Source organism: Taudactylus pleione, unplaced genomic scaffold (genome assembly GCF_031769625.1).
Source record: "Taudactylus pleione unplaced genomic scaffold, aTauple2 ptg000946l, whole genome shotgun sequence".
Taxonomy (NCBI): Eukaryota; Metazoa; Chordata; class Amphibia; order Anura; family Myobatrachidae; genus Taudactylus; species Taudactylus pleione.
The window spans coordinates 2,188,631-2,201,102 of record NW_028285347.1 but is presented as its reverse complement, the minus strand read 5'-3'; the positions used below and the strand labels follow the sequence as shown (position 1 = coordinate 2,201,102).

General features: G+C 48.6%; 1 protein-coding gene across 1 annotated transcript in view; it reads left to right on the top strand.

The window, feature by feature from the left end:
• Window positions 1-12,472, top strand: part of LOC148473255 (NACHT, LRR and PYD domains-containing protein 12-like) — a 98,846-nt gene that overhangs the window by 45,327 nt on the left and 41,047 nt on the right. The window contains exon 3 of the mRNA XM_088459849.1: window positions 9,901-10,069. Within this exon, the coding sequence (XP_088315975.1) occupies window positions 9,901-10,069 (169 nt within the window). The remainder of the gene's footprint in view (window positions 1-9,900; window positions 10,070-12,472) is intronic.

Below are 12,472 nucleotides of genomic sequence, written 5' to 3'. Positions count from 1 at the left end.
AGAGATTTGCGTTCTAGCCTCTGCACAAAGCTGCAATTCGTAGCATTGTGCCGTGGGGGTCAGCACCAAATAGGCTAGCAGTTTCTGCAGAATGACCCCACTTTGGCCCTGATTCAGAGCCGGACGCTTTGACAGAGTGCTCGCCACCCACAGCTATAGCGAGCGGCCAGGAAGATGGTCGCGATGGTCAAGACCATCGCGACCATCGGGCTTGCGACGAGACCCTTGTGGTAGGGTCTTGTGGCCGCAAGCTCCAGAGAGATTTTGGCTCTAAAAGAGCCGAAATCTCTCCCACTGACATCACTCGTGATGTCAATGGGGCCGCCCCCAAATGCAGGCGTTCACATGGGAACGCCTCCGTTTTGGCAGCCACTCCCCTGGCCCGCCCACCACAGGGGGCGTGCTGTCACTCAACATCGACAGCACGCCCCCTTTGGTACGAGACCCGGATTGACGGAGTGCCCGTCGCTATCCGGGTCTCGCGCATGCGTACGACGGAGCCGGCTCCGTCGTACGCATGCGCAGTGGCCCACCATCGACCCGGTTGCGAGCGGGTCTGAATCAGGCCCTCTGTTCATCCCCTTGCATTAGCAGTTTCCTACATTTGCTATGAGCTCTGTTGCTTAACTCCCTTTTTTTGGAGAGGAGGGGCGTTTTATTTCTCTTTTTAAATTTTATTAATGGCCATCATCAATTTGATGCTCTTTAAACATACTGTATCATCATTTGGGCATCACAGACGGTGTAATGGTTAGCATTACCGCCTCACAGCACTGAGGTCGTGGGTATGATTCCCACCACGGCCCTAACTATGCAGAGTTTGTATATTCTCCCTGTGCTTGCGTGGGTTTCCGGGTAATTCCGGGTACTCTGGTTTCCTCCCACACTCCAAAAATATACTAGTAGGTTAATTGGCTCCCACCAAACCTTAACCTTAGTTTGTATGTGTGTGCGTGTACATGTGGTAGGGAATAAAGATTGTAAACTCCACCAGGGCAGGGACTGATGTGAGTGGCCAAATATGCTCTGTAAAGCGCTGCGGAATATGTGTGCGCTATATAAATAACTGGTAATAAATAAATAATTTGGATGCATTTGCCAAGCTACATGTATATTATGATATGCGCAACTCAGAGTAAACACGTAATGTATAATTTTTGTCACGTATATCGTACTTGTACATTTTGGACATAAATGAGGGCCTTCGTCTTAATATAACTTTGGAAACTTCATAGAAAAATTATTTTACTCAGACTTTTGCCAACTTTACCAGTGTGATGCCCCAAATCAAAATAAGAATGTAAATAAGATATTAATTTCAATATGCTCTCAACAAAAAAAAGTTTCTCCCTAGGGGCATATATATCAAATAAATTTTATGGGTACCTGCAAACATTCAGTATCAACAGGATTTAAGAAGGGAGTCTCTCCATTTTAATTTGCAAAAGCAGCCCCCGTTTTTTGGGGGGCTGCTAAACTGCCCTGGTAACTAACGCTAGCCATTGTAGCCTGTCGACTACATTACACGAGACCCCTATTTTTTGGTTTTGGTTCTACAACTTTTAATTCGTCGTTGGGTTTTGGTTTTGCCAAAACCGCCCTCGCATGTTTTGGTTTTGGATCTGTATTTTTTTTTTCTTAAAAAATTGCTAAAAACAACTAGCACATAAATTGGGCCTATTTTGTTCCTACAGTATTATTAACCTCAATCACATTAATTTCCAGTAAATTTTGACCACCTCACAGCTCACAATATTATTTTCATCCGGTTTAGGCCAAAAGGTTGCACCGAGCTAGCTGGCTGACTAAGCTAAGCGACAACAGTGGGCATCAAAAACATGTGGCAGTTTAACTTCAAATATGGCACATCTAGGAAACAGAGTGGCAGACAGGATGGCAGTTTTATATAAACTATACGACGCTATAGAATGTATTCATTAATCAAGAACTAGATCATAGGCCTGAGGGCAGTACAGGGAAATGGAGGTGGAGTACGTAGTGGAAGAGAGATTGATTGATTGAGTAATTGATTGATTAATTTTATTACTGCTATAAAAAAATAAAGCAGGGAAGTGGAAAATGCTATTAAAGCACAAGCACCCAAAATGGATGAAAATGGGTCATTAATGAACTGATTAATGAATTGATTCATTAATTATAATTGATTGATTTATTGATTAAAAAATTCAATTTAAGTGCATAAAATATTACATTGTTAATAGATTCTCCACAAGCGTTGAAAGCGAAGCCAATAAACTTAATAGTTGCACTACGGAGCAGCTAACTCCAAATGAGCCTATCTTATACTAACATATATTAGGGGGCTGACCTACTATCCCCCCCCTAATTTAGTAACACACCCCTGTAGTACATTTTTTAAGTGCACCAGAGAGTCTGGATATGAGGGATAATAATACACACAAAAATGATTTTGATAAAAGACAAATAAAAAAAAACTGGCCACCAACTGCAACACACAGATATTAAGGCAATGGCCCTTGCCCTACTGACCAATAGTGTTCTTAAACACTTCAGTATCACCACCTGAACTTTATATAACACACAAACACATAAAGGACAAATAAAAAAAAAATTGGCCACCAACTGCAACACACAGATATTAAGGCAATGGCCCTTGCCCTACTGACCAATAGTGTTCTTAAACACTTCAGTATCATCACCTGAACTTTATATAACACAAACACATAAAGGACAAATAAAAAAAAAATTGGCCACCAACTGCAACACTCAGCTCATACTGGGCCTGATTCATTTCGAATCGTAACTGCGATTGCAATAGCGGTTAAGCAAGCAGTCTCATTGTGATAGTATGCTAATCCATTGTGATGCCTATGCCGTCGCAGCACAACATAAGGACGCCAACTCTACCTTACACACGTCCGTAATCCTTAGCAAGACTGCGAAACCATCAATAACATCCAGTACCATCGCAGCTTCACATTCACTTGCACAAGCTCTGACTTTACTCAAAGGTTCATTACACGCTATGAGTGCTCAGGCTTGCTACGGCATCACAGTGGATAAGTTATGCATGCCCATGCAACGGGGTTCACTTCAAACACACTGGCACGCCTGCGTTTCAACGACCACCCCCCCATCACCTCCCACAAACGGCACTTCCTGTCAATCATTCTGCGATGAATGCAACAATCGGCCGATTGCATGCATAATCGCAGTTGCAATCGGTAATGAATCATGCCCACTGTGTGGAGACACAGCGCTTTTATGTGACCGTTAAAAAAATCTCTGGGGGACAGCGCACAGATGTAGAACACACAGTAGAAGATATTTTTTTTTGTTTACTTTTTTTAAAATTCGCAGCCCAGCTCACGCTGCGTGTAGTCACAGTGCTTATATGTACATGAACAAACTCACTGGGGGACAGCGCACAGATGTAGTACAAAGAATAGAAGAGAATATTTTTTTTTTATACTTTTTTTTCATTTGCATTTCAGTGCTTATATGTACGTGGACAAATGCACTGGGCGACACCTCACCCAGGTTGTATATGTAAAAAAAAAAAAAAAACATTTTTTAAAAAGTTTTCTTTTTTTTTAACTTTTTCCACAAATGACAACTGCGGAGTCACAGTGCTTATTTGATCGCAATAGAGTTTGGCCTGCGGAATCACAGTGCTTATATGATCGCAATGGGGTATGGCCTGCGGAGTCACAGTGCTTATATGATCGCAATGGGGTATGGCCTGCGGAGTCACAGTGCTTATATGATCGCAATGGGGTATGGCCTGCGGAGTCACAGTGCTTATATGATCACAATGGGGTATGGCCTGCGGAGTCACAGTGCTTATATGATCGCAATGGGGTATGGCCTGCGGAGTCACAGTGCTTATATGATCGCAATGGGGTATGGCCTGCGGAGTCACAGTGCTTATATGATCGCAATGGGGTATGGCCTGCGGAGTCACAGTTTATATGATCGCAATGGGGTATGGCCTGCGGAGTCACAGTGCTCATATGATCGCAATGGGGTATGGCCTGCAGAGTCACAGCTTATATGATCGCAATGGGGTATGGCCTGCGGAGTCACAGTTTATATGATCGCAATGGGGTATGGCCTGCGGAGTCACAGTGCTCATATGATCGCAATGAGGTATGGCCTGCGGAGTCACAGTGCTTATATGATCGCAATGGGGTATGGCCTGCGGAGTCACAGTGCTTATATGATCGCAATGGGGTATGGCCTGCGGAGTCACAGTGCTTATATGATCACAATGGGGTATGGCCTGCGGAGTCACAGTGCTTATATGATCGCAATGGGGTATGGCCTGCGGAGTCACAGTGCTTATATGATCGCAATGGGGTATGGCCTGCGGAGTCACAGTTTATATGATCGCAATGGGGTATGGCCTGCGGAGTCACAGTGCTCATATGATCGCAATGGGGTATGGCCTGCAGAGTCACAGCTTATATGATCGCAATGGGGTATGGCCTGCGGAGTCACAGTTTATATGATCGCAATGGGGTATGGCCTGCGGAGTCACAGTGCTTATATGATCGCAATGGGGTATGGCCTGCGGAGTCACAGTGCTTATATGATCGCAATGGGGTATGGCCTGCGGAGTCACAGTGCTTATATGATCGCAATGGGGTATGGCCTGCGGAGTCACAGTGCTTATATGATCGCAATGGGGTATGGCCTGCGGAGTCACAGTGCTTATATGATCGCAATGGGGTATGGCCTGCGGAGTCACAGTGCTCATATGATCGCAATGGGGTATGGCCTGCGGAGTCACAGTGCTCATATGATCGCAATGGGGTATGGCCTGCGGAGTCACAGTGCTTATATGATCGCAATGGGGTATGGCCTGCGGAGTCACAGTGCTTATATGATCGCAATGGGGTATGGCCTGCGGAGTCACAGTGCTTATATGATCGCAATGGGGTATGGCCTGCGGAGTCACAGTGCTCATATGATCGCAATGGGGTATGGCCTGCGGAGTCACAGTGCTCATATGATCGCAATGGGGTATGGCCTGCGGAGTCACAGTGCTTATATGATCACAATGGGGTATGGCCTGCGGAGTCACAGTTTATATGATCGCAATGGGGTATGGCCTGCGGAGTCACAGTGCTCATATGATCGAAATGGGGTATGGCCTGCGGAGTCACAGTGCTTATATGATCGCAATGGGGTATGGCCTGCGGAGTCACAGTGCTTATATGATCGCAATGGGGTATGGCCTGCGGAGTCACAGTGCTCATATGATCGCAATGGGGTATGGTCTGCGGAGTCACAGTGCTCATATGATCGCAATGGGGTATGGCCTGCGGAGTCACAGTGCTTATATGATCGCAATGGGGTATGGCCTGCGGAGTCACAGTTTATATGATCGCAATGGGGTATGGCCTGCGGAGTCACAGTGCTCATATGATCGCAATGGGGTATGGCCTGCGGAGTCACAGTTTATATGATCGCAATGGGGTATGGCCTGCGGAGTCACAGTGCTTATATGATCGCAATGGGGTATGGCCTGCGGAGTCACAGTGCTCATATGATCGCAATGGGGTATGGCCTGCGGAGTCACAGTGCTCATATGATCGCAATGGGGTATGGCCTGCAGAGTCACAGTGCTTATATGATCGCAATGGGGTATGGCCTGCGGAGTCACAGTGCTCATATGATCGCAATGGGGTATGGCCTGCGGAGTCACAGTGCTCATATGATCGCAATGGGGTATGGCCTGCGGAGTCACAGTGCTCATATGATCGCAATGGGGTATGGCCTGCGGAGTCACAGTGCTTATATGATCGCAATGGGGTATGGCCTGCGGAGTCACAGTGCTTATATGATAGCAATGGGGTATGGCCTGCGGAGTCACAGTGCTTATATGATAGCAATGGGGTATGGCCTGCGGAGTCACAGTTTATATGATCGCAATGGGGTATGGCCTGCGGAGTCACAGAGCTTATATGATCGCAATGGGGTATGGCCTGCGGAGTCACAGTGCTTATATCATCGAAATGGGGTATGGCCTGCGGAGTCACAGTGCTTATATGATCGCAATGGGGTATGGCCTGCGGAGTCACAGTGCTTATATGATCGCAATGGGGTATGGCCTGCGGAGTCACAGTGCTCATATGATCGCAATGGGGTATGGTCTGCGGAGTCACAGTGCTCATATGATCGCAATGGGGTATGGCCTGCGGAGTCACAGTGCTTATATGATCGCAATGGGGTATGGCCTGCGGAGTCACAGTTTATATGATCGCAATGGGGTATGGCCTGCGGAGTCACAGTGCTCATATGATCGCAATGGGGTATGGCCTGCGGAGTCACAGTTTATATGATCGCAATGGGGTATGGCCTGCGGAGTCACAGTGCTTATATGATCGCAATGGGGTATGGCCTGCGGAGTCACAGTGCTCATATGATCGCAATGGGGTATGGCCTGCGGAGTCACAGTGCTCATATGATCGCAATGGGGTATGGCCTGCAGAGTCACAGTGCTTATATGATCGCAATGGGGTATGGCCTGCGGAGTCACAGTGCTCATATGATCGCAATGGGGTATGGCCTGCGGAGTCACAGTGCTCATATGATCGCAATGGGGTATGGCCTGCGGAGTCACAGTGCTCATATGATCGCAATGGGGTATGGCCTGCGGAGTCACAGTGCTTATATGATCGCAATGGGGTATGGCCTGCGGAGTCACAGTGCTTATATGATAGCAATGGGGTATGGCCTGCGGAGTCACAGTGCTTATATGATAGCAATGGGGTATGGCCTGCGGAGTCACAGTTTATATGATCGCAATGGGGTATGGCCTGCGGAGTCACAGAGCTTATATGATCGCAATGGGGTATGGCCTGCGGAGTCACAGTGCTTATATCATCGAAATGGGGTATGGCCTGCGGAGTCACAGTGCTTATATCATCGAAATGGGTTATGGCCTGCGGAGTCATAGTGCTTATATGATCGAAATGGGTTATGGCCTGCGGAGTCATAGTGCTTATATGATCGAAATGCGGTATGGCCTGTGGAGTCTCAGTGCTTATATGATCGCAATGGGGTATGGCCTGCAGAGTCACAGTGCTTATATGATCGCAATGGGGTATGGCCTGCAGAGTCACAGTGCAGCACCACTGTATGATAGTTGAACTAGTAAGGGAGTGGATGGACACAGCAGGTGCCACTGGAGGTGAAGAGGATGGACACAGCAGGAGCCACTGGACACAGAGACTGGATGGACACAGCAGCAGCCACTGGAGGTGAAGAGGATGGATACAGCACAGCAGCCACTGGGCACAGGGAGTGGACGGACACAGCAGGAGCCACTGGACACAGAGACTGGATGGACACAGCAGCAGCCACTGGAGGTGAAGAGGATGGATACAGCACAGCAGCCACTGGGCACAGGGAGTGGATGGACACAGCACAGCAGCCACTGGACACAGCACAGCAGCAGTCACTGAAGGTGGAAAGGATGGACACAGCACAGCAGCCACTGGACACGTTAGCACGCACAGCACAGACTGGAGTCAGTGTGAAATGGCTCCCAAATCACCACGTAAGGGACTTCTATAAAATCCAAAGCCCTTGAGAATCTGACGCCGGGATTATGGCGTTTTGCCTTGATTTGGAATCCCAGCAAGGCAGGAAAACCCAAGCTACCTCTCTGATTCACTCGGATCCATGAAGTTCGCGCAGGCTCGGTTTTCAGAAACCCGAGCCCGCACATCTCTACATTACACTATGGGCTCCATTTAATAACGAGTCTTATTACCAGCGGCATATTTCGTTTAGTATCTCAGTGATACTAACAAATATGCCATTGGTAGTCAACATTACCTTCGGCGAGGTCGAGTGACATCTCCCTCCTTGGTTGGCATCCTCCACTCTGCCGCTGGCAGCCTACCGCTACCAGCATATGCGCTGTTATCCAGCGGGGCACAGCAAAGCTTGGAAGGCTTCGCTAAAACCGGAAAGGCTGTTGCTGGGTCCCCATTGCTGTCAATGGGGACTGTATCGCTCTCGGTGTCTATAGATGGCGTAAGCAATACAGTGACAAACAGCAGTAATCTTAGTTTAACACTGCTTGTTAAATATTGAAAGGTAGACATAACCCCTTTAAATGAGTGCTAAAGGTGTTATGTCTCGCTGTATAATGGGACCCTCAATGTTTCAGTAGATCTGTAGGACCTTAGCATGTACATGGCAGCATGGTGGGTGAGCATGCGCAGTAGTGTGACCAGGGTCCCAGCCCGGAAATAAAATCATCACATTACACATCCCAGGGACGGACTCCTATTGGAGCCCCTATTGCTGTATGTTTCTTATTGTAAATTCTGGCATTACTAACAAACATAATTTAAGGAATTCATTAATTACAGGATAATTGGCAGATCATCAACATATAAAAATGTACGGTCACAAAAGGACTAAAGGACACTAGTTATACATTTCTTAAATTTACAGATGATATATTCTTATGATTTGTTTTAGTTGTCCCCAGGGGTTGAAGTGGGCTGGAACGGGGCGGAACTGCGTTCCATCACTTCTATTTGGAGACGGAACCAGTTCCGACTTCTCTGACCCACCTGAGCACGGTGCCGCAGGGAGGCTCCATTTGCCAGGCGCCCGCTGAGATATTGTTACCAGCGGGCGCCCGGCTCTGTCCCCGCAGCAGCAGCCGGAGACAGGAGCTCCCTCTTGAGCACCGCTCCCTCCACGGGCACTATGGGAGAGACGTCTTGATGTCTCTCCCATAGTTCAGAGGACTCGGAGCAGTCAGACAGACCAGAGGCACGCAGGAGCAGGGCTTAAGGTAAGTATTGTTTTCTAGGTTTTTTTCTGTGTAAGCGGCACTATAGGGGGCATAGCTTCTGGGGGCACCACTCCTGGGGGCACAGCATAAGGGGCACCACTCCTGCCTGGGTGCACTGCATAAGGGGCACAACTACTAGGGGCACTGAATACGGAGCACCACTACTGGGAGAACTGCATAAGGAGCACCACTACATAAGCGGCACCACTACTGGGGTCACTGAATAAGGGACACTACCACTGTGGGCACTGCATAAGGGGCACCACTACTGGGGGCACTGCATAAGGGGCACCACTACTGGGGGCACTGCATAAGGGGCACTACCACTGTGGGCACTGCATAAAAGGCACTGCATAAGGGGCACTACCACAATTGGGGGACACTGCATCAGGGGCACTACTACTGAGGGCACTGCATAAGACTCACCACTTCTGAGGGCACTGCATAAGGGACACTACCACTACTGAGGGCACTGCATAAGGGGCACTACCACTACTGGGGCCACTGCATCAGGGGCACTACCACTACTGGAGGCACTGCATAAGGGGCACTCCTGCATAAGGGGCACCACTACTGGGGCACTGCATCAGGGGCACCACTACAATGGCCATTGCATTTGCATCAGGGGCACTACTGCTGTGGGCATAATGTGTAAGGGGCACTACTGCTGTGGGTATTGTATAAGGGGCACTACTACTGTGGGCATTGTGTATAAGGGATCGAAATGTGGGCATTGTGTAAAAGGGGCACTGTTGTGTGTCATACAGGAATAAGGGACACTACTATGTGGTGTAATGTGAATCATGGGTGAATCAAGATTGTGATACTGTATGGTGTAATTTGAATTGGGAATACTATTGTGTGATCATGCCCCTTTCTTTTGAGAACATGCCCTTTTTTGACGCATGGCAACGGCGCGCTGTCCCTTTTTTTTTTTTTTTAAAGCGCAGAGGGGGGGAGGGGGGGGATTCCACCGCTTTCTCTCGGACCACTTTAAATACTAGTTGTCCCAAAAACGTATTGAGTGGCAGGTGTGTTTTCTTTATGCAGTGTCTATTATAACATGATGTATGTGTTCTTGTGTTTTTCTCTAGGGTTATATGTCAATTAAAGAAGACCATAAATTTGCTCAGAAGTTGGTAGAGGATGTTTGGAATGCCGGAAGAGAAGCTGTTATAGGATTGTGGAAAAGTATCTATGCTGTAAGCACTGTTAGCCCACATCCTAACATACTCACCATGCTGGATGAATTTATACACACAGGTAACTACATGTATTGTGTCTATAGACAGGTAAAATATAATTTAGCTAAATTCTGTATATGGCAGGGCCGCAACTAGGGGGGGGCTGGAGGTGCACGTGCACCGGGTGAGCCGCTGTACCTGGTGCCAGTGACCTCCAGCCCGGCGCTGCAGAGAGGCTCCAAGCCGGACGTCCGCTGGTAATATTTATTACCAGCGGGCGCCCAGCTCCTTCTCTGCAGCGACGCGGTGTAGCCTGAGCCGGAGGCTGGAGTTCTCTCCCGAACTCCAGCTTCCGGCTCTCCCCACGGGCACTATGGGGGAGACGTCATGACATCTCCCCCATAGTTCCAAGGAGCAGCCGGCGGACCGGACGCGACGCTGGATGCAGGAGCGGGGTTCAAGGTAAGTATTTTTTTTTTTTAATAAGCTGCACTAAAGGGGCATTATTATGGGGGCAGGGGCATTACCACAGGGGCATTACTATGGGGGCATAGGCAATAAGGGGCATTACTAATGGGGCATGAGCACTACAGGGGCATTACTATTGGGGCATGAGCACTACAGGGGCATTACCACAGGGGCATTACTGTGGGGGCATGAGCACTACAGGAGCATTACTGTAAGGGCACTACAGGGATATTACTATGGGGGCATGGGCAATACAGGGGCATTACTATGAGAGCATGGGCACTACAGGGGCATTACTATGAAAGCATGGGCACTACAGGGGCATTAATATGGGAGCATGGGCACTACAGGGGCATTACTGTATGGTGGCCACTACAGGGGCATTACTATGGGGGTATTAACATATGGGCATTACTATGGGGGCATTACAATATGGGCACTACTGCAGGGGGAATTACATGGGGGGCGCCAAATTACTGTCTTGCCCCTGGTGACAAAAATCCTAGTTTCGGCCCTGTATATGGGAACAACACACAGCGTAATCAATGGGACTTTAAAGGGTCTGTGTACTAAGGACCTGATACAGAGCCGCTCACTAGATGCGATCGCTCTCCCCCAGCAGATGCAAATTCGGCAAAGTGATGGCATAGCAGGCGCTCGCTCGGAAAGGCATAAGCACGCCCACTTTGTCTGGGCGAGCGATCACTTTGTGTATGCAGACGCCCATTAGCTTAACAAACAAGCAAACATTGGTGCAGCGAGGACCATCGGAAGCGATCGCAGTGCTTATGGTTGCCTCTACCCTACCGCAAGCACTGCGAGGATTTCAGTGTAAAAAAAAAGCTGGTGACGTGTACTATGACGCTGCCTGTTAATTATGCACGCCTTTGAAACGGCGTTGAAACACCCAGGCATGCCTGCGTTTGCACCTCCACACCCCCGTTATTAGTGTCCTGCCCCTGTTACCACCCACAAACGGCCTCTCCTGTCACTCATTACACTGGGCTGTCTTTGCTGGGTGAGCGAGCGGATCCCGATCACTATGAATAGTTTGCGCACGCGCACTGCGATGCATGCGCAGATTAGCAAACATCGGCAGCAGCGAGCGGACGCCTGCTATCGACCGGGTCTGAATCAGGTCCTAAGTCTTGGTGAGAGATGAAGTGCACTGAGAAAGTACCAACCAATCAGCCCCTAACTGTCATTTTTTAAACATAGGGGTCTATTTACTAAGCCTTGGACGGAGATAAAGTGGACAGAGATAAAGTACCAGCCAATCAGCCCGTAATTGTCATCTTTCAAACACAGCCTGTGACATGGTTAGTTAGGAGCTGATTGGCTGGTACTTCATCTCTGTTCACTTTATATCCATCCAAGGCTTAGTAAATAGACCCCACAGCCTGTTAGAAGCTGATTGGTTGATATTTTGGACCTGTATCAGACCCGCTCGCTAACAAGCGGCCGCTCATTGCAGACGATGTTCGCTAATATGCGCATGCGTGTAGTTCGCAGTGTGCGTGCTCAAACTAGTACGAGCGATCAGATTTTGCTCACTCGCCCCCTGCAAAGACAGCCTAGTGGAATGAGTGACAGGAGAGGCTGTTTGTGGGTGGTAACAGGGGCAAAGCAGTAGTGACGGGGGAGTGGAGTTACGAATGCAAGCGTGCCAGAGTTTTTCAACGCCGTTTCTGGGACGTGCATATTTAACAGGCAGCATTGAAAAATACACTGAAATGCTCGCAGTGCTTGCGGTAGGGTACAGTCAACCGCAAGCGCTGCTGTCAGATCCGATGGAACCCGATGTACCGATGGTTATATATACTTCCTGGAGATGACGTGCGCTAGTGGGCGGCTAAAGACAGGCTGGTGGGCGTCTATAAACACAAATTGTTCGCTCACCAAGACATAGTGGGCGTGCTTATGGCTTGCCGAGCGAGTGGCTGCCTTGACGTCACTTACCAAAATTTCCATACGCTGGGAGCGAGCGGTCGCATCTAGCGAGCGGGTCTGAATC